The sequence below is a fragment of the Hibiscus syriacus genome, unplaced genomic scaffold (genome assembly GCF_006381635.1).
Source record: "Hibiscus syriacus cultivar Baekdansim isolate YM2019G1 unplaced genomic scaffold, ASM638163v2 tig00002193_pilon, whole genome shotgun sequence".
Lineage (NCBI taxonomy): Eukaryota > Viridiplantae > Streptophyta > Magnoliopsida > Malvales > Malvaceae > Hibiscus > Hibiscus syriacus.
The window spans coordinates 2,488,219-2,515,241 of NW_024061914.1; the positions used below are offsets into that span (position 1 = coordinate 2,488,219).

At 32.2% G+C, this 27,023-nt stretch overlaps 1 protein-coding gene across 1 annotated transcript; it reads left to right on the forward strand.

The window, feature by feature from the left end:
- The first annotated feature begins 21,087 nt into the window (after positions 1-21,087).
- Positions 21,088-22,687, forward strand: LOC120138216 (bifunctional dTDP-4-dehydrorhamnose 3,5-epimerase/dTDP-4-dehydrorhamnose reductase-like). The gene is made up of 2 exons (XM_039153767.1): positions 21,088-21,580; positions 21,995-22,687. Exons 1-2 carry the CDS (start codon positions 21,131-21,133, stop codon positions 22,445-22,447), a joined length of 903 nt encoding a protein of 300 aa, XP_039009698.1. The 5' UTR covers positions 21,088-21,130; the 3' UTR covers positions 22,448-22,687.
- The last annotated feature ends 4,336 nt before the right edge of the window (positions 22,688-27,023 follow it).

The window sequence follows — 27,023 nt, forward strand, 5'->3', positions numbered from 1 at the left end:
GTTGAGAAGACTTTTCTTTGATTCCCTCACTTCGTCGGTTCCTTCATGAGTGACTTGGAGCTTATCCCAAATCTCTTTGGCAGTAGAACAATATGAGATTCTTCCATATTCATTTGGGTCTAAAGCACATAATAGAATATGTATAGCCTTAGAATTAAGCTGAAAATTTTTCTGCTCTTCTCTACTCCAATCGTTGTACTTGTCGGGTGAAGAGGAGTAACCGCCCATGATTGAGTTCCAAGCTCTTAGATTGTAGGATTGAATAAAGTACATCATCTTATTCTTCCAATGTGCATAATTTTCATCATTAAAGAAATGTGGCTTGTTGACCGATTGTGAATCCATAATAGGATATTCTTCAAGATAATAAGCACCGGAGGAAAAAGTCATTTGTTTTTCGGTTGCGTCGGAAATTGGTAGATCTTCTTCGAGGATCGTCTCAAGGTGGTTAAACATTCTTAACGAGTTAGGCTTTGATGCCAATTTTTGGTATTTTCGTAAGCTCGAATCGATAACTGGAATGGTTTGCAAAAAGGGGTCGGAATGGTTTTGTGTTTAGGGAGTAAGGAGATTGAAAGATAGAGAATTGCACATCGATTTATAGTGGTTCGACTTTCTCAACCAAATTCTACATCCACTACCTTAGCTTCTCACCAAGGATTTTCCAACAAATTCACTAATTTGTTCTTTCTTTTGAGGACAAAGAGATAACCTTACAACTCCCTGGTTTTTCCAGGCTAAACTAGAACCTTTCCCCTTTACAAAAGGATAAAAAATGTAAACAATAAAACCTATCTAAGGTAGGTGTTTACAAGAATTAAGCTCACAAGAACAAAATATTTACAAGAGAAAGATGAAATAATAATGAAAAACGCTTCTCTTGTGTTTGATTGTTTTAATAGTTGTTCTCTTACTTCTTCAAGTGTCATTAGCATGTATTCAAATAAACTAGTCGTTACTAGCCGTTGCAGCCTTGGTGCATGGATACACAGCAGGGAGCATCGATGCACTAATTGCATTCAAAATGGAGTGCATGGATGCACTACATGGTGCATCGATGCACTAGTGGTAGGTGCATTGATGCACTGCAGGGGTGCATGGATGCACTTTGACACCCTTTAGCATTTTTGCTCAAATTCGAATTTAATGGACTTTGAATTATTTTTGAAACCTTTTTAAAACTTTGATTAAATTCAATTCAAGTCCAAAAACATTTTGCCTTTAAATTTGTTATATCGAAACATAATTCAACAAAATGTTATATAAATAATAGGAATCAGAGTTGGACAAGTACATAGTTGTGCGATCATTTAGGTAAATTAGTATAATAGAAGTGTATGAGTAAATGAAAAGTGAGATCGGCTAAACAAGATTGACCTATAGAAGGATAGTAGAATAGTATATTAATTAGGAGACTTGAACATAAATGATGATACAAACTTATAAGATAAGCTACAAGGGGAAAAATTCATGTGCCTAAATAAAATTATGACATTTGGGTTATATGAAATTGAACTAAGTAAATAGATTAGATTAATATATATATGAAATAATATAAATGATATGTGTCTATAAGTATGACATAGGTTACATGATGTAGGTAAATATAAGAGAAAGAAGCTAAAGATATATGAGATTATATAAGTTATTATATACATATATGAAATATACCATTAAATATGACATATGTAATAATAAGAAGAACATAAACCATGCGAATACAAGTATAGGTAAAATGATTTGTGTATATATATAAGATTATGAATTAGAAGAATGTTATATGATTTATACCAAGATAAGTTATGAGATTATATGTGAAATCAAATGAGTACATATTTATGTGATGAAATGGTGAACTATAGGAACATGTGAAGATATGTCTATGAGAAGACATAAGAATAAGATATAAGAAATGTGAAATGGAGTGAAAAATTGATATAACTGTGTAAAGTGATCTACGTGATTATATGTATATGTGATCCAATTTATGTGACATAAGACACGTGAAATGTGAAAGTGAATTATGTGTCTATGTGAATATATATGAAATGATAAAAAAGATAATATCCATGTTATGTGTCATGGGAGCTAGGGGTATAGTTGGCATGCCAAGAATCGAGGGTTCTACGTTGTCCTTATGTAATTTTGTGAAACATATATGTGGTAGTTCGGTATACTTATTTGGTTCATTGTATTATGTATATGGTTCTTTAGGAGTGGTCCTTCGGGACAAATATTCAGTGCCCCCAGTGGGAATTATACGAGCTGTGGTGATAGCATAGTGCACAACCTCTATGTACTCACATACATGTAGTTCTCACATGTGTACATGGGCCAATAAAAAGATATAATATGAGAAAAATGCTATGTGGTGCTACATGTTTGCTTGGTAATATGATGTGTACGTATGTGAAAGAATGATAATAAAATGATAAAGTTATGAATGTAAATGATGATATGTATGTATTTATGTTTTGATGAATATTGTGTTAGATAATTTAGAATGAATATATGAAATGTGCATATTAGGAATTATTATGGAAATGATATATATATATATATATGTGTGTGTGTGTGTGTATGTGTTATGCTTGTATAGAATATGTTAGTAGAAATTGTTCATGCATGATTACGAGTTAGAGTTTTATTATATGTTTTATGCCTCACTATGTCATCGAATTAGCGTGTGAATGTTTCACACGTAGGTTCCGGAAAGTGAAAAGAGAAGCTAAGGGGAACAAGACAGGTCAGCACCTCCTTTCCAAGAATCAAATTAGAAAATAATTGACTCATATGCATTTTATAATACTGAGTTTAGTTCGCATGTAAATAAATATTTGAATCAAATATGCTTTGATAGGTTTTGTAAAACCATCTATTTTATATAATAGAAATTATTATGTTTTATTATAAAGGACAAATTACATTTTTAGTTGTTTTGTAAAGGCAAACGATTTGAAAAGTTAATGTGACACCTCAGACTCAGATCCGAGTCAGATACGGGTTAGGGGTGTTACATTTAATGGTATCAGAGCTAAGGTTTAGCCGATTCTAGGCTTAAACTGAAGGTAAAAGTGTTTTAAAATGTGTGCATGCCAACACAGAGTGAAAAATTTCTGATCTGATAGTGTAAAGAGTATGTTGTCTTGCTAATAGAATAAGATTAGTATGATATAGTAGAAATTTGATTATGAGAATTTTCGAAGAAAAGTGAGAGGTGAACCTGATGGTGGTAGCAATTCACCTACCTTGGCTAGGCAGTATGAATAGCAGATATCTCAGGAAGTGCCTCATAAGATCAAAGGTTGATTTCAGAAATTTGAAATCATATTAGAATCGTGATAGAAGGTTTTCACTATTTTGAATCAGAAAAATTATATGGAGTAGTTTTGTTATTTTGTGGATAAGATAGAATATGGTGAACAAGTATCACCATAAGAATGTCAAAAGATCAAAGGATGTGGTTAGAATTTGTAGAAGAGTTCAAGAATAAGTGCATCAGTGACAAGTTTGTAAGATAGATGAAGCCAGAGCTTATGAGTTTGAAACAAAGGAATAGTATTGTGTATAAGCAAAAGTGTGGATATGATAAGGGTTTGCATTTTAGATGAAAAGAGATAGCGTTGACTAACAAGATTATGGGATGAAAAATATATTAGAATTGTAATATTTTAAGATATGGTCATGTTATGATAACCAAATATGAAGTGGAACTAAATACATTTGTATATTTTGACCATATTAATGTGATATAGTGAAGGAAACGAGGATTTGTATGGTGGAGTAAAACTAAGGATTGATAAGAAAAGTTTAAGAATGGATACATCAGTGATTAGTTTATAAAACAAAGTAAGTTAGAATGTTGAGTTTGAACAAAGAAAATTATATGGTGAATGAGAATGAATGAGGATTTGATAAGTTAAGTAAATTATTGGTGAGATAATCCCGATTGGAATAGATGTATATGATTAGTTTATTAGGGCATGTGCCCTAGATTGAACTGTTGCTATTGACAAGAAGTAAGAGTAAAGGTGATAAAATTGCAAGATTTGGAAAATATATAAGATTGAGTTAATAAAGTATGATGTAGATTTGGATATGGTGGTGAATTCTGAGTATATAAAGTAAGATAAGAGTTGGTGTATCCAAAGGAAGCTACAAATAGAAGTAGAATATGTGTATTATGATATGGATAAGGATTTTGCAAAGAATAAGGTTTATTCAAGTAATGTTAACAATCAGAGTTATAAAATACGATAAAGATTGATGATCAGGGATAAGTATAAATGATATGGAAATAGTATATAAGTATGAATGAATAGATATGACCAATGTTACAAGGAGATTTTGATTTCTGGAAGAATAGTTAGATAGGAAAATTAAGATGAAGTTTAAAGGATTAAGTGTGATAAGGGTTATATTGAAGTGTAGATTATAAGTTCGATATAGAAGAAAGAAAAGATTATCGGGTGATGTGAAAGGATTGTTTGATTTCATAAAATATATGTTTAATCATATATAATGAAGGGAATAAATTGGTTCATGATCTTGAGAAATAAGAATGAATGTTATTGTTTATTGGATAAGTGACATGATATGGATTTCCAAGGGTCAAAGGTATATATACAATCGAAAAAGAGAAAAGATAGAAATGGATTGGGTTCTTTGTAAATTGAAGGCAAATCATTAATTGTAATAATGAAGGAATAAAATAGAGAAAGCAACATGAGAACACTAGAAAATATGTTCTTATCAGTATGTACAATGAAAATCTGTCCTCGAATTTTCTTAAGGAGGGGAGATTTATAATATCCCAAAATCGGGGCTAGTGTCTAAAATGGAAATTTTGAAACTTTGAGGTTTGATTTTGAAAGATTTAAAAGTTCAGAGACTAAATTGGAATATTTAGTGGATGATTGTTTAGTAAATATTAAATGAAGTAAGGGGTAAAATGGTCATTTCTAAGGAATGATTTTATTTCTCCCTTTATATAGTAGAGCAAAACGTGGAAATGGTGAAAAATGAAAGAAAACTCTAAAGCTTGGGTTATCTTCTTCCTCTTCTCTTCCAGTGGCTCCATTGGTAAGGTAAGTTGGTCTCAAGTTGGTTAATTCTTTCCTTTTAAAGTTGGTTTTAATTCTTGGAGTGATAGAAAAACTTAAGGAAAGCTTAAGAGTGCTTAAAACTCAAAGAGGATTAAGTTATATAAGATTGAAGGTAAAGAGTTTTTAAAGGAATTGTTGAGACAGAGTTAATAAATAAGTTTTGAAGTTAAATTTGACTTTTCAAGGATCTAACTAAGAAAATCAGAGAGTGAGAAACGAATTTAGAACATGTTGATTTATTGGCTTGATTATTGAATTCAAGTGAGTATGTAGGATACTCGAGATTAGAATGAACTAAAGTGATATAAGTTGATTTGAATAAGTATAGTTAAGTCTCAAGGATTAAAATGAGGTTATGGAAGCAAAATTAAGTGAATTTAGTATGATTTTCGGGCTTAAAATTGATTTTTGGGCAAGGGTGTATCAGTATTCAATAGGTACCGATACCTGAAGAGACAAATCTAGGAAGTCATTTAAAGGGTACCGATACCTTCAGGAGTGTATCGAAACCCCCTTGAAAAGGAAAATTTCAAATGTAATTTGGGTATTGATACACAGGCAGTGTACCGATACCCCAGTGAGGGATGTATCGATACCATATAGAGTGTACCGATACCTACTCTTTAGTTAAGAAATGAAAGTAACCTATTCTTTAGTTAATAAATGATGGATTAGAATATTGATATTAGGAATGTTGATATGTATATAATACATATGATTGAGTAGACATCGATCGAGAGCAATGTCCGGACAAGTCGACAAGAAATAGTCATCGATAATGAGATTGGTATTGGCTAGTGAGGCCAGGTGAGTGCGTATTAGTTATTATATGATGATGAATGGAAATGAGACTTGCGATTAGTCTATTTCCTTTATTAGAATCCATAAATCCATGACTACAGGCATGTGTTTGATATGCGTATATGTGATGTATGCTATTGTGTATGTTATATAATTGTTGTCAATATATGTTATGTGAATATGATAATAACAATTTTATATTGAAATATGTGACTATGTATGAATGATATAAGTTATATGATTTTTAGGAAAGGGAATACATGTTTAGTAGATAAATTATATAATAATAGGATAATATGATAAATGTGAGTTCATTAGAATTAATATGAATTAAGTAAGTAAATGTAAAGGTTATATAAATAATAGGAACCAGAGTTGGACAAGTACATAGTTGTGCGATCATTTAGGTAAATTAGTATAATAGAAGTGTATGAGTAAATGAAAAGTGAGATCGGCTAAACAAGATTGACCTATAAAAGGTTAGTATAATAGTATATTAATTAGGAGACTTGAACATAAATGATGATGCAAACTTATAAGATAAGCTACAAGGGGAAAAATTCATGTGCCTAAATAAAATTATGACATATGGGTTACATGATATTGAACTAAGTAAATAGATTAGATTAATATATGTAAATTAAATAATAAAAATGATATGTGTCTATAAGTATGACATAGGTTACATGATGTAGGTAATTATAAGAGAATGAAACTAAAGATATATGAGATTATATAAGTTATTATATACATATATGAAATATGCCATTAAATATGACATATGTAATTATGAGAAGAAGAACATAAACCATATGAATACAAGTATAGGTAAAATGATTGTGTATATATAAAAGATAATGAGTTAGAAGAATGTTATATGATTTATATCAGGATAAGTTATGAGACTATTTGTGAAATCAAATGAGTATATATTTATGTGATGAAATGGTGAACTATAGGAACATGTGAAGATATGTCTATGAAAAGACATAAGAATAAGATATAAGAAATGTGAAATGGCGTGAAAAGTTGATATAACTATGTAAAGTGATCTACGTGATTATATGTATATGTGATCCAATTTTTGTGACATAAGACGCATGAAATGTGAAAGTGAATTATGTGTCTATGTGAATAAATATGAAATGATATAAATGATATTGTCATGTTATGTGTCATGAGAGCTAGGGGTATAGTTGGCATGCTAAGAGTCGAGGGTTCTACGTGGTCCTTCGGGTCATATATGTAATTCTGTGGAACATATATGTGGTACTTCGATACATTTATTTGTTCCATTGTATTATGTATATGATTCTTAAGGAGTGGTTCTTTGGGACTTAATGGTCCTTCGGGACAAATATTCAGTGTTCCTAGTGGGAATTATACGAGTTGTGGTGACAACATAGTGCACAACCTCTATATACTCACATACCTGTAGTTCTCACATATGTACATGGTCCAATAAAAAGATATAATATGAGAAAAATGCTATGTGATGCTATATGTTTGTTTGGTAATATGATGTGTACGTATAAGAAAGTATGATAATAAGATGATAAAGTTATGAACGTAAATGATGATATGTATGTATTTATGTTTTGATGAATAATGTGTTTGATAATTTAGAATGAATATATGAAATGTGCATATTAGGAATTAGTATGGAAATTATATATGTGTGTGTGTGTGTGTGTGTTATGCTTGTATAGAATATGTTAGTAGAAATTGTTCATTCATGATTACAAGTTAGAGTTTTATTATATGTTTTATACCTCACTAAGTCATCGACTTAGCATGTGAATGATTCACACGTAGGTTTCGAAAAGTGAAAAGAGAAGCTAAGGGGAGCAAGACAGGTCAGCACCTCCTTTCCAAGAATCAGATAAGAAAATAATTTAATCATATGCATTTTATAATACTGATTTTAGTTGGCATGTAAATAAAGATTTGAATCAAATATGCTCTGATAGGTTTTGTAAATCCATCTATTTTATATAATAGAATTTATTATGTTTTATTATAAAGGACAAATTACATTTTTATTTGTTTTTAAAGGCAAACGATTTGAAAAGTCAATGTGACACCTAGAACTCGGATCTGGGTCGAATATGGGTTGGGGGTGTTACAATCTTTTTAAAAATCAACGTTTAGCTTCCACTGGAACTTTTAAGCCTTTAAATCCCTCAATCTTTGCCTCAATTCCTCTTTTTCATCTTTAAACTCCTTCTTTTCTATCTCCAACTTAGAGGGAACTAGTTTAAGATTCTCTTCAATGGTATGGGTGTCTTCATGATCTGGTATGGGAACAGTGTCATTATTCTTGAACTTCCTCCATTCCATATAGTCTGGAGTAAGCATGCCTTTGGCGCTCATAACATCTGTACATAATATCTTCTTCCATGATTCAACAGCGTCTTTGACTTTCTTCTTGTAATTATCCTCATTATATGCGAACTTGGATCCATATATCTTATGTGTGACTGGGAGAAACTGACGTGCACATACCTCCGAAGTGTTAAAAGCTGAGAATAGCCAACTCCTCCGCACAACCAAAGTAACATTACTACTCCTGAATCTTCACACCGGTAAAGAATGTCACCATGAGTTAGCCAAGGGGCTCTATATACGATGTTTTTGTCTTGGGGTGCATAAATACTTTTGCCTATTTTTCCTTTGGAACACCTTCTTTCCATTTTTGTGTAAGGAATTCATCCAAAGGTGAATATGCCGTACTAAATCGACGATAAGAAATCTCATCAGTTTTCCAAAAATGACTATGAATCCAAATTTGAAATAGTTGTGTGCATCCTATAAAATGTCCTCCACCAGTCATTCTATAGTGGTTTAATAAACAGAAGGTCTCAGCTAGGATTGTTAGTGCATGGTTCACTCAGTTAGGTAGTTGTTCGAATAATTACACCACAACTGCCTCAATGTATCCCAAGGTTTTAGGGAAGATAACTAGGCCATAGATGCCCAGTGTGAAACGATCGATCACCTTCCATTCATCAAGATGATTATTCATTAACTGATTGATGTGAATCCAAGCAATTTCTTCTCCTTTACCTTTGTGTTGAATTCTATCAATTACCTACTTTTCATCAACCCCTGTAACCTTTTCCAACCCATTCTTGAAAGGTTGACTTTTGATGTATTTGTTGAAGACCCGATCCATTCTGATTCCCTCACAATGTAACAGGGTAGTGTACTTTTTAATTATGGGCACCAGTGTCTTTTTGTTTGAATGTAAAGCAGTTGTAACTCTTATTCCAAAATTGCAATAATGCTCAAATTAGAGGTTATTATATCTTTACATAGAGTAGATGTACGATATCATCTTATCGCTGGCAAAACCTCTATTTCCTGTCATTTTTCCAACTCTCTCAAATGTTCCACAACTCTTTAGTATCATTCTATTTGAGGCTGATGGAAGCATAGCCAACTAGGTCTGACACATAGTTATCTTACAGACTGTCCCCTTTTTCTTTCTAAGTCTTTTCTGACCATAGTCGTACTTCTGCATTTTTTACCTCTTGCATTATAACCCATTTGTTCATTAATGCAAACTATTTGAGTTTTAACGAACACTTTGCGGATCAACACCTCTTTAAATTATGCAAATGAAAAAAAATAAAAAAAATGAAAGGAAGCAAGTTAGTAAAATAGGAATAATAATCAAAATGATAATGAAAATAAAAAATTCCTACCCCACATGTTTTTTATTCCTACCTGGACATGATCTCTATCCTGCATGTTATTTTCTTGAACAAATGCTAACCACATGTATTTCTAATTCGCATGCTTTGAAAATTAAAATAAAATAGGAAACATATCAAGCGTCCTAGGTTTTGAATGAAGTTTTAGGGTGGGCTCTAATTCCTTGCAACATCCCAGTTTGGTTCTAAAAGAGGTACTCAAGTTCTCCTTGCTGGTGCCCCCTTGGGCCTGCCAGATCCTTAGTCCTAAGCCCATCATAGGCTCATGTGGACCAAGTTAAACTCGAGAGGATTTATTCCCTTATGTGTGTACGAAGAATAAATTCACATGAAGACATATGGTATATGAATCCCGAAAGTTACTTACTAGACCTATACAGAGAATAAATTCTCATAAAGACGTCAATTTCGCCTCACTTAAAAATATGGTTTGGAGCTTGGAAATAAAGCCTGAGATGCATGATTTTTTTTAAAATAACTAAAATCATTAGAAAACCGTTAGACTAATTATTTATTTGAAAAATAATAATCAAAAGTAAATAACAAGGATTGAAAAGATAAATTATAATATAAACTTACATCTTTATCTTAGGAAGACAACTGTGAACTTTCTTTGGCCTGACTATCTTACATGTCCCTAGTGGAGTCGCCAAGCTATCATAATCGTTATTCGGGTGGTCCCAGAAAAGGGTTTCGACTTAATTTTATGTGATGGAGTCACGACCGACCATTTTAATTTGGTAGATTAGATACCATAATTTATCGTTTCCTGATCTACAACTTACTAGATATTCATCAGATTCGAGAGTCGATTATAGTCAGGGAAAGATTAGAACCCCTGTACAACCTTTCACTACAAGAAAATATACCTTTAGTGACACACGAGCGATGACACACGCTAATTTTGACTTGCAAAACATGTGTGTCATTAAAAAATGTCATGTTTTTTAAAATCTGAACGATTTATGACTTACAATAATGTGTCTCATATTTAATAGTCATAATCCAAAAAATTTACAAAAACACGGAGAATAGTTTTAATTGTGTGTCATCTTTAGAAGTCATATTTTAATTTCCCCCCCCCCCAATTATTTTCATCCTTCCCGCTTCTTCCCCCCTCATAATCAGTTTGAACCTTGAAATTGTTTCAGGTTCTCAAAAATGACTCAAGATGTGGAGATGAAAGAACAACCAACACCTTCCAATTCCGTTACTTCCTCTTCTCCATCCACTTTGCACCATAAGCTCACTCCATATATGCATCTATAACACCCATATTCGCCCTCTCGTACACATATTTTTTACGCTTGGTAGTAGAACTTTGATTTGCTACTTTCTAATGTTTCTGAACTGGGAACTTATGGGATTTCTTGGATTTGAATAAATTCTTCTGGGTTTATGTTAGATTTGAAGGAATATGCATTTTAGACTAGTCAATCAGGATGGTTTCAATCCTGGAGCCATCTAAGGCTGTAAGTTTCCCTTTTGTTTTTCAAGTCAATCTGTCTAGGGTTTTTAGTTTTCCAGGGAATCTGATCGGATCCTGTTAGATTTGGAAACTGATTTGTTCGTATTCTTTACAGAGTTTTTTCCCGGCAATGACCAAGATAGTGGGAACTTTAGGTCCAAGGTCTCGATCTGTTGATGTTATTTTTGGTTGTCTTAAAGCTGAAATGTCTGGTACTGTATTTTCAGACTCACTTCTTTTTAGTTACTACTGTGTTATTGGAAGCAATATTTATTTATTCGTTTGTTTTTGTTTTTCTTCAGTGGCTAGGTTCAATTTCTCGTGGCATGATTCGAAGTGTCATTAGGAAACTTTAGAAAATTTTAAGTCCACCGTTAAGCTAACTAAAAAGTTATGTCATAGGTTATTTATATCTAGATTGATTTTTGTTCATTTTTGAACTTATGTTTGTTTCCTTAAAAATTTGATCTGTCTGAATATTTCCTTGAACCAATGTCCCTTGTCCCTACCTCTCTTTGTTCTGAACCTTTAACGGTTCGATCCCTCGGTCCGTTTTCTGGTATGGTTATTTGCGTCACTGGCTTATGTAAAGGTTAGTTATTTCTGGTTTGATTGTTTTGGGGTACTTCTTACAGTGTACTGCTGTCTGATTTTGATAAAAACTCATTTGATTTCGAGTCTGGGTACTTTGAATTTTGATTGAACTAATCATGTTTTGCCATTACATGTCGATGTTTCTCTTTTGCTTGCAGAAGCAAGAAGACAAGTCATGGAGGCAACGGAGAGATTAGGTGGTCAATACAGTACTAGTTTACATCCTCAATGCACCCATTTGGTGGTCCATATATCCTTTCTGTATTGTTTGGTTTTAAATCACTTAGATTTTAGCTTAATATGAGACTTGGTTGGCTTGGGATAAAGAGAATGCAAATGGATATTATGTGTACTGTGATGATAATAAAGTTTCCTATTGTCTTGTCTATGTATTGTCTCTGCTACTGCAAGTGCAACTGTTATGATGAGCCTTAATATTAGTTACAGTGTTAGTGGACGCCCCAGAAAAATCACGAATGCGGTGGACACCAGAACTTCATGAAGCCTTTGTTGAAGCTGTCAACCAATTGGGAGGCAGTGAAAGTGCGTTACTTTCATTTCTCATGAAACTTTTTCCAAAATATGTTATGTTTTAATTTGTTTGGTATTTTCAACTTACAGGAGCTACTCCAAAGGGCGAGTTGAAGCTTATGAAAGTTGAAGGCTTGACAATTTATCATGTTAAAAGTCATTTGCAGATGCATAGACTTTTCTATTAGTTATTAATTTATATATATATTAAATGTGTACACAAAGGCTTGGATTTTATTACCCTTTAACCGATCTCTTCACTGCAAAAATACAGAACAACTAGATACAGACCAGAGCCATCCGAAGGTATATGTTAATCTCCCTTTAAGTTTCTTCCTTTTCCTTAACTGTGTTACTTCTCTGCAAGCATGCATCTATTGCCTTTGTTTCTTTATTGGAACATATATATTTTTTTAAAAGGGTGTTCATTCCTTGATATTTGTTCAATTTTTTCTCTTTGTGACTTATATTGGAGTTGAGATGGATAGTTTGGAGCTACATAGTCCAATTTGGCCTCATCAATGAAGTGGATATCAGTTTTAAAAAATAGTTAATTGGTTCTAGAATCTTTAGTTGTCCAGTGAAGATTTATGATGCATGTCTAGCTTGCACTCAACAATCTCCAATCCCATACTGATATAATGAAAGTTATTGCAGTCTATGTGAATGTTGATATTTAAAAAAAGTTGAAATTTCACTTTTTGCTGGACTGTACATGGATGCTTAAGTTATCAAGATATGTGCGTTATTTGTTAGAGATGGGATTTATCTAAATTCACTTAGACCAGGAAAGTTTAGTTGAATGTCCTCCTTTGTTTGATTGATTAAGGATGTTCAGAGTTCAGTCGACCCACTATGTTACTCCTTATAATCATTGGAATCTATAACTAATTTTGGTAAATGGATATCAATCACCTTTTCCTTTGAGTGAAATAGAATTCAATAGCACGTTTGTTGCAAGTTTAAAAGAAAATCATCATTATAACCGAGAAGGATGGGTGAATTACCCATATGTAAATAGAAATATCCCCTTAAATAATAGTGTAACTGTGAGAAATGAAAAGTAAAGCTTTTAAAGCATAAGATACCTTTACCACAAATTTACTTGATTTTCGTTCTTTTCATATTACTTAGTGATGAGTGATGACATGATAACCATAAATGAAAATATTTGCTCTTTACAAATGTTTGGACTACTTTATGTTCTCACCTGAAGATAGTTGATGGTTGATTAATATATGCAAAGTATTAATTCCTATATGTCATCAGCAGTTGGTTCAAATAAGGAGTGGAAACCAAAGGTGAACAGCTCTAATTTTGGGAAGGGTTCGGGAACAACTGGTGCATCTGATGTTCCTACTAGTTTAGTTGAAGCCAATGCTCATTCGCAGCCTGTTTCAAGAGTTCTCGACTCTGAATAAGCAACTTCAAAATTGCAAAAGAAGCTAAAGGAGTTGCATCTCCCGCAACGTCAACATGTTTGATATTCACAAAGAATGGGTATCTTATGTGGAAAACTTTATTATGTCGTGATATTTTGTATCGACATATGATTACAATATTTTTGATAACTTAATGTTAATATATTGTATGCAAATGGATTGCTTATATATAATATGTTATATATTTAGTATTATGAGGCATTAATTAAATGAGATTTAGTTTGATTATTTGTCAATCTAATATATATATATATATATATATATATATATATATATATATATATATATATATGTATGACATACAATCACGACACAAGAATATGTGTCATCTTTTCTAATGACGTGTGCTTCAATGACACGCAATGTAAGTCATAAATGCATGTCATAAATTTATGACACACAAATGTGTGTCGTCTTCATTTATGACGGGGGCTTCAATGACGCGCAATGAGCATCATAAATGCGCGTCATAAATGTGCGTCATAAATTTATGACGCACAGTTGCACGTCATCTTAAATTCATGTTGGTGGGTTCAACGACAAGCAAATGTGTGTCATCTGCACCCATAGATGACGCGCAATGCGAGTCATTAAAGGGGTTTTTTCTACTAGTGTTTTCGATACCAATTTGATTTCCCGATTGTCTTAATTGCGAAAGTTAAAAGTTAAATTAAAATTTAAAAGTTTGATCTGAATTACTTACCTTTGATAATGTTTAGAATAACCCTAAAAATAAAATTGATGTTAAATTGAAAAGATTAAATAAGCAAAAAAAGAAAATAAAATAAAAATTTATTAATTTAAAAATATTAAAGGCAATTAAATTGAAAAGAAATGAAATCTAGGGGTCAAAATGATACTAAATGCGAGCCGCAAGAAAAATAAAATGTTAGGGTCCAATTTGTAAAATATGAAAAATATAATAAGGGGTTAAATTTAATTAATTCAAAATTCAAAGCCAAAATCACAACAGGTGATCAAAATGAACTACGCATCAAAATTGTAGGGACTGCGAAAATAATTTATCCTTTTACTAATTGCACAATAGTCCCCTAATAAATAGCTCATAAAACCCAAAATATTTCATTTCCAACTGTTTCCTAAAAACAAAACCCCTAGACTCTCTCTCAACTCTCTCTTTAATCCGCAACCGACTAAAGGCCAGCCACTCACCGATGACCACCCGCCGCCCAGACCACTACCTCCGATGGAAGAAAAAATCTAAACTACCCGAGAGTGCTCTCTTTAAGACCCCAAAACAAAACCGGGCCCCGATTGCTCTACAACTTCCCCAATCGGTGTAGATCTACGTTTAAAGATTGATGCTTGATGCTTGATGCTTATATGATTCTTACTCGTTTTTTGTTGCTTGATGCTTCCTTTTTCTTGGTGTCCATGATTCTTTGCAGGGGGCTTTATATAAACTCCTCGACGGAGGCTTTTCTGGGTTGTTTCTCTCGTTTTCCCAATTCACTCGGGTTATTGTTCACATTTGTCGAGGATCACATGAAATATTTGTTCCCGATTTTACCGTGATTTGCTTCGGTTTAACATACATTGTTTCCTTCGCCGACCGTTATTGTTTGGCCGGTATGAGTTGATACGTTTTTGGTTGGCCGCTAGGCTTGCGATGCTCCTGTTACTTTAGGGTTCATGAAACTCTAATCTCTACTGGACAGATAGGCTTCCTTTTGTTGGGCTCCCACCGAGCTTGCTTGCTGGGTCAAGCCTGCTAGCTCGGTTGGGCTTTGTTGTTGGACTCGAACTTGGACTTGGATTTAATTGGACCTGGAGATAATAAAAACATATTAATAAAAGTAATATAAAATAATATTAATATTAATATAATATATATATATACTATAATTTATATAAATATAATACATAATGCATAATGAAAATATATACTATAATACTTAACGTACAAATATATAATATATATAATGATGATGAAAATACATACTATATAACATATAATATAGCATATACCATATATAATATACTATAATATATATTATATTAAAAGATCACGAACGAAAATAGATGTCTACAATTGTGTATTTATGGATGTAACTATCCTGAATGCTTTCATTGATGTCAAAATGAAGCTTATATCATGTCTTTGATTTTTAGCTACTTTAAAGAAAAAAGTAAGTCTTAAGAGTCATCCTCGCGATAGGAAAATTTGATCTTTCTTATATTCATGTGATGATGAATATTTCTTATATCATGGCATCTATAATGTGTATGAATCTAAATTAACTAAATCTAAATACTGGAAATTAATATAAGGGAAACAAAGAACTCCCCTTTGGAGCTTGGTCTCCCGGTGTTGTTACTTTAAGTGCAACGAGATTTCTTGTGGGCGTTACTGGCTGAGGCTTCATCGTTAGGAGTAGGTAGAGCAAGGTGCAGGGGGTCAGGTTTGGTCATCAACTTCTCTCTTCTTGGCATCACTATTCCTCGTAGTCGACTGACCATTTCCATATATATATATATCATCCTAGCTTAATTGTCTAAGCATCTAACCCTCTTTCAAGAGAGGATTGAATCCAAGCGTTTGACCCTCGTTCCTAATTTTGGTAAAATTTTCTTTGATTTTGTTTCTCTAAGATGTTATGGTGGTGACACACTACTAGTCAATAAAAATAATAAAATAATAATGACATTAAATTTGAAAAATAAATTAAAAATGTCATATTATATCACGTCAATATCATTATTAATTTTTAATGACATGTAATCAACTTGTTCCTTCCCTTATTTGTGTTATCAACTAAGACCTATTAATAACATTGTAAAAGTAGAGAGATTTAATAATCAAATTCCAACAAAGTTAAGAGACTAAAATATAATTAAACCAAAATTATATATTTGTATAAAAATAAGGGTAAACTATGTGAATAGTCCCCTTTGTTTTTTGTATGATCGACTTTGGTCATCAATTTAGAAATTAAGAGTATATGGTCCCTAATGTTATCGATTCATTCGATTATGGTCCCTAACATTATCAATCCATTCGATTATGGTTCCTAACGTTATCGATCCATTTAATTTTAATCCCTCAACCGTTAACTCTCATTAACCCTTTAATAAAAGTATTACATGGCAATTAAAAAATTAAAAGGAAATTCACCACCAGTTAAAAATTTTAAAAGAAATTCATGTGGGTCTTCTTCTTCTTCTTCAAGGTCTTGGGTTTGGAAAGGGTCTGAGACAGAGGCGGATGCACTAAGTGTAATACCCCAAAAATTTAGATAATGACCAAAAAGCAAATTTTGAAAGTTTGATGGTCAAAGTAGAAAAGTGGGAAAAGTTTAAGAAATTAAGTGGTGATTTTTCCCAAAAAGAATTTTATTTCATAAATGGATTTATTTAATGACCAAATTATAAATTTGGTAAAGTTTGGTGATCAAAGTATAAACTTTGGAAAGTTTAGGGACCAAAATGTAAATTTGAAAAAATTACAAATGGGTCACGAAAATAAGAAAGAAAAATATTATTTTCACATTTTAAAATGTTGGAAAATAATATTTAATGGTTTAATTTCATGTTTAACTTGAATTGTTTGATTAAAGTGACTGAATTACAATTTTTGGAAATTGCAAGGGAAAAACGGTAAAGTGAAAGACTAATTGGTTTATATTTGACTATTATAAGATGATAAAGCTGATATTTCTCTGATTTGGAAGGAGATAAGAATAAGTATCTAGGTTCTTTAGTAATTATAAAGTTTCATTAAGGTTAAATTGGTATTTAACCAATTTAATGAATTTAATATTCATTAAATGATTAATTAAAGGATATAAGCATGATATCAATCAAACATATCATGCCAAAGTGTTCATCTTCTCCAGCACAAGAACGTGAGAAAGCTTCCAAGATAAGAAAAATATTTATTTTTCTATTTTTGAGCTAATTCCTTTGGAATTGAAGTTATGTCGTGAGATAGGAAAGTGATCTAAGCGAAAAACGTTATCATTTGGTACCAATATTACTTTCTAATCTTGTTGGATTTAAAAGATCCCAAATCTAAGGGTTTATGTTCATGATATGATTCATGAAATTGATGATGAATCTTGATGTTTTTGAGGTTGTAGATTCATATTCAAACATGAAAGATGATTAGAACATGTTTAATCTTTTTAGAACTTGTTCTTTAAATTTCGGCCATGAATGGTTGAATGAGAAAAATAATGGAAAAATTATATATGGGTTGGAAATGATGAAGGAAGTATTCTACAAGCCTTAGAAAAATTGGGGACAATTTCGTAAGTTTTGAAAAGTTGAGGATAAATTCGTAAATTCTGGAAAATTGATGGGTTGTTATATAAGTGTTGTATAGTTGATGTACTACACTGGAAATTGTTGTTTGGGAATTTAAATGAGTGTTATATGTGAAAAATGACTATTTTGGAAGTTTGAAAGGATTTGTGATTTAAGTACAACATTTCATAGTTGGGGTACTTAAATGTAAGTATGCCTTTGTAAAGCATTTGTATGATAGTAATTTCAATGCTGGAATTTTGGTATTAAGAATTTAAGGAATAAAATGGTGAAGGACCATTTTGTGTAAATTGGAAAGGTTGGTTCCAATATTAAAAGGAATTATTAAGTGTTTAATATTTGGTAGAAATAGAGTTGTTATGGGATATGTTTATGTTAGTATAATACTAACATATGTATTATTATGAATTTGTGATTTATACAGATCACGATTGATTTGCGATTGAAGCAAGTCAAGTATAAAAAGAGTATATTGTGGACAATAGTGAGGCACATATTTTGAAAGATATAAAGTGTTAAGGTGAGAGCAATACATGCATGAAATTATACATAGATGTTTTATACATCATCAGGAAGACTTGCGATAAGTCAACCTTATTTATATCAGCATGATATATGTCATTTTTTTTATATAACTTTGATATGACATTGAAATGTCATGGTATGAAATCAAAATGCATTGATCATGAAAAATGTAATATTTTACCATGAATGTTTTCGGGTATGAACTGCCCAATGTTAAATATTGATAATATACTTTGCCATGGATGGATCAAATAAAATAGACTGTACGCCCAAGTCAATTATTGAGGGATAGGGTATAGTTGGCATGCCATAGAGTCCAGCAGCAGGCTACATACGGGATACACTAAAGGATACCTAGTGTATATGGTGGGTACGACCTTATGTGCCATACGGGACTGTACTTTAGGATACATAGTACAGATGGTGGACACGACCTTATGTGTCATACGGATTAGCACTACGGTGCTTATATTTGACTCGTGTAACTAGGGTCCTCAGGGTTGTATATTGGGCTATTATCTATTGTTTATGGTTATTGTCTATGGTACATTGTTATGGTATAATGGCAAATATATTGGTAAAATAAGCTTATGAGCTTATGGATTATTGGTAAGTATAATGGTAAAATAAGCTTACGAGCTTATGGATAAATTGCAAGTACATTGGTAAAATAAGCTTATGAGCTTATGGTAAATAAATGGTAAAATATTGGATATGCAAATAAAATGGTTTTATGGCATTTTGAAATGGACATTGAAATTCATGCATGAATTGTATTGCACTGTATACTATTTTAATTGCCTCACTAAGTATATATTTAGCGTGTGATGATTTTCACGCGTAGGTAAAAAGCGGAATAAAGAGTTCAAAGTGAATCAAGCATCGAGGAGTATATTGCAATATTAGTAAGACATCCTATGATGAAATTTGATTTAGATAGTGGCATGTAATTAAACATGTTCAATTTATTTTGTTGAATAAATTTTGAAAATTTTTACAGTGATGAAAGGTTAATTTTTATGAGATTTATATGTAATTTTTGAAAGTTACTGTAGCAGTTACTGTAGCAGTATTGTTCACTATTTTTATGATATGATATAATGAAACATCTAAAACATAATTTTAAATATTTTGAATTAAATTCGTTATAATGAAACATAATTTATATGATATGATATTTTTATAATATCAATTACCATTTTAAGAAAATAAATTTTAAATCACTTGTAAAAGTGGAAATGGTTTTAAGAAATTCGGGTGACATCTATAATCTATATAGGTATAATTATACGGGTTATGGGTGTTACACTAAGTCCCATAGGGGCCAAGTGCATCCCCATTATTTAGGAGAAAAAGTGAAATTTAGCATAATATGTTAAAGAAAAATGAAAAAAAAATTGTACCTCCATTATTTTTAAGAAAAGAAAATTAAAAGTTTAGATCCGTTGTTAAATTTCTAGATCCGCCACTAATCCAAGGAGAGACCGTGACTGTCCATTTCTACAACCTGAGACGTGCTGAGAAAGTGTTGATTGAGATAAGAGACCAGCACATGCAACAGCAAACCAGGGTCTGGGACCAGCACGTTGCATCTGTCGGGTGCAACCCCAACGCTCGTGGACTCGTAGTGGGGAGACCCTTTCGGGCGCACTTCATTTTTTTTTGGCGAATAACGTTGTTCTCGACGGGATTAATCAAGGAACTATCGTGGTTTTCAATTTGGACCCCTCCATTTAAATTTCGAAACTCAAAGAAATTTTCCAAGCTTATGGTATGCTTCCGTTCATTTCTCGACCTCTAATTTTTTGTCTATAATAAAGGTTCGATTAGAGTTAAATTTCCATTTTTAGTTCGGTTTTTGGTCCATTGGAATTAGTTGTCTATTTCTTTGTTTAAAATTTGGAACTTTGTTGTTTAGGGCCAATGAAGAAACTAAGAGAACACAAAAAATTTTAGAGTTTTATGATGCAAGGGATATGGCTAAGGCTTTAAGAGAAATGGATGGAAAAGAAATTAATGGTAATCCAATTCAGTCAGCCTGGAGGATATAGTAGGAAGCTCTTTAATGGTAATATTAAAGCTTTCACTCATAAATATAGTCTCCATACAATAAATTCTAAGTACCCATCTCCTCCTACTCCTGCACCACCGCCACCATCATCGTTATTGGCTCGTAGTTTTTTTTCCAAACAAAGTTATACCTCGTTCCTTTGTTTCTTGAAGCAAATCGCCTACTACGAAAGTGATGAATTCTAGTGAAGAAAACCCTAATGAGATGGAGGAAGGGGTTTAAGACAAGGTTGGTAGCGGTAAGGAAGGTCTGAAAAGACATTAAAGAAGAAGAAGAAAACGAAAATCCATGTGAATTCTTTTGTATTTTTTAATTGACACGTAATGTTTATGTTAAAGAACTAACGGAAGTTAATAACAGATGACTAAAATCGAATAGATAGATAATACTAGGGACTATTTATCCTGAATTTTTAAATTGATTACTAAATCTAGTCAAATCGAATACAATTAGGACTATTCACATAGTTTGCCTAAAAAAATAATGGCATCGTTATTTCTCTCTATAAATGCCAAGTGCTCACTCCCTAAACTTCAAACCCTGCATTTCTCTTTTAGAAACCTACAAATAATACTAATAATAAATAAGTGATGGGGTTTCCGGCTAATGGCTCTTCGGAGAAACCATCGAAGTGTCTGATCTACGGTCGTACCGGTTGGATCGGCGGCTTATTAGGTAAACTCTGCGAATCCAAGGGAATCGACTACGTGTACGGCTTAGGCCGATTGGAGAACCGGATTTCTCTTGAGTCGGACATAGCCTCCGTGGATCCAACCCATGTTTTCAATGCCGCCGGTGTCACCGGCCGTCCGAACGTCGATTGGTGCGAATCCCATAAGGCCGAGACCATCAGAACCAATGTGGTCGGAACTCTTACTCTTGCCGACGTTTGCAGAGAAAAAGGCCTCATCTTGATTAACTATGCTACGGGCTGCATCTTTGAGTACGATGAGGCTCATCCGATCGGATCGGGTATCGGGTTTAAGGAAGAGGATGCTCCAAATTTCACCGGTTCCTTTTATTCCAAGACCAAAGCCATGGTAAGCAAGCTTCAAAAATGTTAATAGATCTAATTATTTGTTAGTTTGATCTGTTATTTCTCATGTAGATATCATCGTATTTGTAAATGCCTAGGTTTGTTCAGATCTTTTGATTTCAAGGAAATATTGTTGGGTTGTTTATACTAGATAGATTTATGAACTTCCATTGTTTGTTTCAAGGTTTACATGAGATGAAGTTCTAATCTTTATTGAAAATGATTTTTTTCATGTTTCTGAATCCATTGCTTATTTCATATGTTGGTATTTCATCGCACTGGATTTGGGTGTAAATTATAGTATTTTAGCAAGGATTCCTGAATCTTGGTTTGCCTTTTTTTTGTTGTAGTTTAGTACATCTAGATCTGAAATTGTGCTTTTGTTCTAATAATGGATCTTTGTTGATGATTGAATAAGGTGGAGGAATTGCTCAAGAATTATGATAATGTGTGTACATTGCGAGTTAGGATGCCTATTTCATCGGATCTAACCAATCCCCGAAACTTCATCACGAAAATCGCCCGATACGATAAGGTGGTTAACATCCCTAACTCGATGACTATCCTCGACGAACTTCTTCCCATTTCCATCGAAATGGGCAAGAGGAACCTGACTGGAATTTGGAACTTCACAAACCCTGGAGTGGTGAGTCACAATGAGATTTTAGAGATGTACAGGGACTACATTGACCCCAGTTTCACCTGGAAGAACTTCAATCTTGAGGAGCAGTCTAAGGTTATCATCGCCCCAAGGAGCAACAACGAGCTCGATGCCAACAAGTTGAAGACGGAATTCCCCGAGCTCCTTTCGATTAAGGAGTCTCTTATCAAGTATGTATTCGAGCCAAATAAGAAGATTGCCGGAGCTTGAAAGGTGAACCGAGAGACTATTGGAGCTTGAAGTTTTAGGTTATGAATTCATCGATTTTCCTTTTCTTTTTTTTTTATCTATTTATTAATTTGGTTCATGTGGGTCGATGTAGATGGTAATAATCTCTGTGCACACACCTCGTTCCGGATGACACGAAGGATTGTTGGCATTTTGAATTTGAATGTTGTATTCTTATGAACGTTTGAATAATACGAGTTGAATATGGTTTTATCTAATTATGTAATATGCACTTTGAGATTATATAGGTATGTCTCCATCATATCTTTGCCTCGTGCTCTCATTGAGTATCTATGTTGCATGGGTACAACATTATAATGCAAGTAAATATAATAATTAGATACATGTTAGTAATTTTATAATAATTACAAAATTTAAAATTTATTTATATTTATTGTACCTTTGTTTACACTTATTTCATGTAATTTTAAAAATTATCGATTTTAATTTTCATATCCATTCATTCTTATATTTATTTATCCCTGAATCCGTATTAATGTAATATAATTGAGTAGAACACAGCATTTCATTTGGATTAATCTGGGATGATTATAATTTAAAACATTTGTTGTAAAAATTCTTAATAATTTGACAAGTTTTAACCGTGAAAATTGACATGGTCCGCAAAATACCCATTTCATACAATAAAGATTGAATGTAAAATCAATGGACATTGGTTTTGCCAAGTGGGAGTGTGATGCGATTTCAAAGGCAAAAGAAGATTGAGGTGTCGGTTGGCATTGGACGCCAACCGTTTTTCCTGGTGAAGTGACATTAAACTTGTCGATTTTGAGTTGAGTCCCTCAACAATTTAAGTGTATCTAATTCAAAGTCAAACTTAAGATAAACTCAAAACTAAACGGATCCAAATGACTTGAATCACAGGTGATTCAAACAAGTAATCTGAAGTGAATTTAAGTATAATTTTTCAAAAACATAATTTAATGAAAGCAGTACTTAAACCTGATTTATTAATTGATTGTAAAGGATTTTTATATTGGATTAATTTAAATTTACAAGTGATAGGTATATATAAGATTACAAAAGAATTTAAATTTATACACAAGGTAAGATTCATACAAGGTATAGTTAAATTGATTATAATTTGTAATTTGATTTGGTTAGATTAGATCGAATAATTTAATTTAATTTAATCTAATCTAATCTAACCTTTATCTTTGATATGCCCCGCAAGATAGAGGATCCATCGAAGACACCAATCTTGCACAAGAGATTCTGTCCAAGCAGTTTGGTGAGAGTATCCGCAATTTGAGCTTTGGATGGGATGCGTTGAACTAGCAGTGAACCTGCAACAACTAAGTCATGAACAAAGAAGTAATCAAGTGCAAAATTCTTCATCCGAGAAAGAAAGACTAGATTCTTACAAACATATGTGGCACTGAGATTGTCACAAAAAATAGATGGTGGTTTGTTTAATGCTACGCCAATTTCTTGAAGTATATGTTGAACCCAAAGTACTTCAGCAATTGCATTTGCTATAGCGCGATATTCAACTTTTTAAAAGAATGAGAGTTTTTTTTTCCTGAGGAGTCGACTTCCATGAGATGAGATTAGAACCAAGATAAACAACATAATCGGTAGTGGATTTTCCATCCGTAGAGGATCCACCCCAATCTACATCGACAAAAGCAGTGAGATGGAGTGAATGCGCTGAGTGAAAAGGAATGTCATGGCATAAAGTACCTTTGAGATAACTTAGGATACATTGTAATACCCCTAAAATTTTGGTTAGTGACTAAAATATAAGTTTTGAAAACTTAGTAGCCAAAGTATAAATTTTGGAAAAGTTTAGGGATTAATTGGTAAATTTTTGAAAATGAATTTTTATCCATAAATGGATATTTTACTCTTGAAAGTGAGGTTTTATTGAGATCAGGTTCATAATTCGGCATTTATGTTAAAAACTAGAAATGGTTTACGTCCAGTATGAATTCAATAAATCAGGTCGAATAGAAATTTTGGGAAATTTTAAGAATGATAAATTAGTCTTAAAAATATTATTTCCACATTTTTTAAGGATGATAAATTAGGCGTATAAAATTTGGAAAAGTTTTATTGATAAATGATGGAAAATAATATGGACCATTGGATTTGAGAACTTGTTTCCATGTTTAATTTAGACATTTGGATCAAAGTGACAAGATTGCAATTTTTGGAAAGTTGATTGGTTATATTAGAAAATGGTAAAATATTTTGTTCATATTTGACTTTAAAAAGATGATAAAGGTCATGTGGCTTGGTATGGATAATTATCAAGTTTTATTAAAGGTAAAATTGTCATTTCTCGTTAAATGAATTTTATATTCATTTAAGCTTAAATACATAATAAATTAACATGAAATTAACCAAAATTTCATGAAAAGCTTGTCGTCTTTCTCCTCCATTTTGTGGCCTTCATACCCTAGGTAAGAGAATTTTTAATTTTCATTTTAAGCCAATTTATTAGGTTTTTGGATTAAGACGTGAAATAGAAAATTATTCTATTCGACGAGCTCTATCATTTGGTACTATTATTGCATGCTAATCTTGCTTGTATTCAAAGATCCTAAATTCTATGTTTTATGTTCATATTAGGGTTTATGGAATTGATGATGGATTTTGAGGTTTTTGAGGATGTAAAATCATTTCCAAGCTTGTTTGATGATTAAATCGCGATCAAACCTCCTAGAAATGCATTTTGTAGTTTTAGCCTAACCCTAAAAATTAGGGGAAGTTGTGATTTGATGAAATTTGATTATGGCTTTGATTGTAGAGATTTTATAAGGTTGAATAAAGGTTGATTTCATGCTCGAATTGAATCAAAACCAAGTGAAATCATGGAACCCTAGACTTGTACTATTCATCCTTGGATTTTGAGGATGAGAAAAGTTATGGACAATTACTTAGGGGCTAGAAATGATGTAGGAAGTGTGCTATAAGCATTAGAAAAAATTTGGGGACCATTTTGTAATTTTATAAAAGTTGGGGGACATATTCAACAATTATGTAAAATTATGGAATCTATTTTTAATGGTTCAATAGTTGATGTAATATGCTGGAAATTAATGTTTGAGTGTTGAAATTGAAGTTAGGATGTGAAATTAGATTATTTTGGGATGTTGGTAAAAGTTTAGGCTTAAATTACAAATATTAAAAAGTTGGAAGTTTAGGTGAAAATGTTATGTGAAATTTGGATTAAATGGAATTTCAATGGTCAATGGAAGTGTCATGGTCAACAATTATGTTGTGATATGGAATTAGTATCGAATGAGCATTGGAAGAATTTTAGGAATTTATTTTCGAATGTGTGCCTATGTTAGTAAGATTCTAATATGTGGTCTGAATTTGTATATGTTTTGAAATGGTGCCCATTTAGATTGTGTAATTGAAAAAAATATCAAGCATCATTAAAGGTAAGGAGGATTTTAAGGATGAAATGTTAATCTCTAAGGAATGTTTGCATGCTTAGGACACCAGGTGAGTGCAAATTTAATTTGTACTTATGTTATCAAACAAACATTGACTTGCGATGAGCTAGTGATAGAGTTACTATGGTAAGAAGTGACTCCTAATTTTTATGTGTTTTGTGGTTCATGCATATTTTTTCATTTGGTGAGCTAATAGAATTAGTGAATAAGGTGAAAATGCAAATTGGTAAAATCTACCTAGAAATTATGTTCTTAACAGTAGCTTTAGAAAATCACCATAAATTATACAGAAATTATTAGAGGATGAATATTATCCCGTTGGATTTTCATATCAATCTATTTTTGCTTAAAAGAAACAGCTACTAATTTTGAGGAGTATACAAAAAGATATGAATTTTTAATCAAGAATAGGTCAGAAAACAAGGCAGTAGAAAACAGATTCTGTAAGTCAACTTTACAAATTTATTATAAATTGTACAAATTGAACTAGAAGAAGTGACTTATATGGTTTGATTTTTATTCGAGTCTATCTTCCATTGGTATAAACAGAATAATTTTTGAGTGAGTAGCTTAGTACAAAATAATATTTCTTTAAAAGTAGTGCAAACTGCCAGAATACGAAATTATGATGAACTTCTTATAGAAGCGAATTTCAAGCAGAGGATCAAACTTAAAGCTTAGTGCGGCTTATATTTTGACTTGTATAAATAGTGTTAAAGTGAGTGTATTTACTATGTATTTATATGATATGAGGATGACTTGCAACGAGTCAATCTCGAGTGTTTTTTACTAAGCATGTTTTAAAGCATTTTGAAGTATTTTCATAAAGTTTATGAAAATGATTTTATTGAAGGATTTTAGGGTATGACCTGCCCTAAAACAATTGGATTTATTTTACTTTATTTAACATCTATTGGTGTTTTAGAATAAATGTTTAATATTCATTTTGGGATTTAACAACCTATTGTATGTACATTGAGGGTCATAGGTGCATTTCGACATATTTTGAGTACGATGGTTATCGATCGATTTTGTTTAATGCATTATTGCATTTTTGTACCAATAATTTGTGTACTATGGCACTATGTGTGCAATGATGGTGTTCATAATGAGCACTTGTTAATACCTTG

Coding starts and splice junctions, on each gene's coding strand:
- LOC120138216 (XM_039153767.1), top strand. CDS start 21,131: ATGGGGTTTCCGGCTAATGGCTCTTCGGAGAAACCATCGAAGTGTCTG. Junction 21,581..21,994: donor ATTCCAAGACCAAAGCCATG/GTAAGCAAGCTT, acceptor TGATTGAATAAG/GTGGAGGAATTGCTCAAGAA.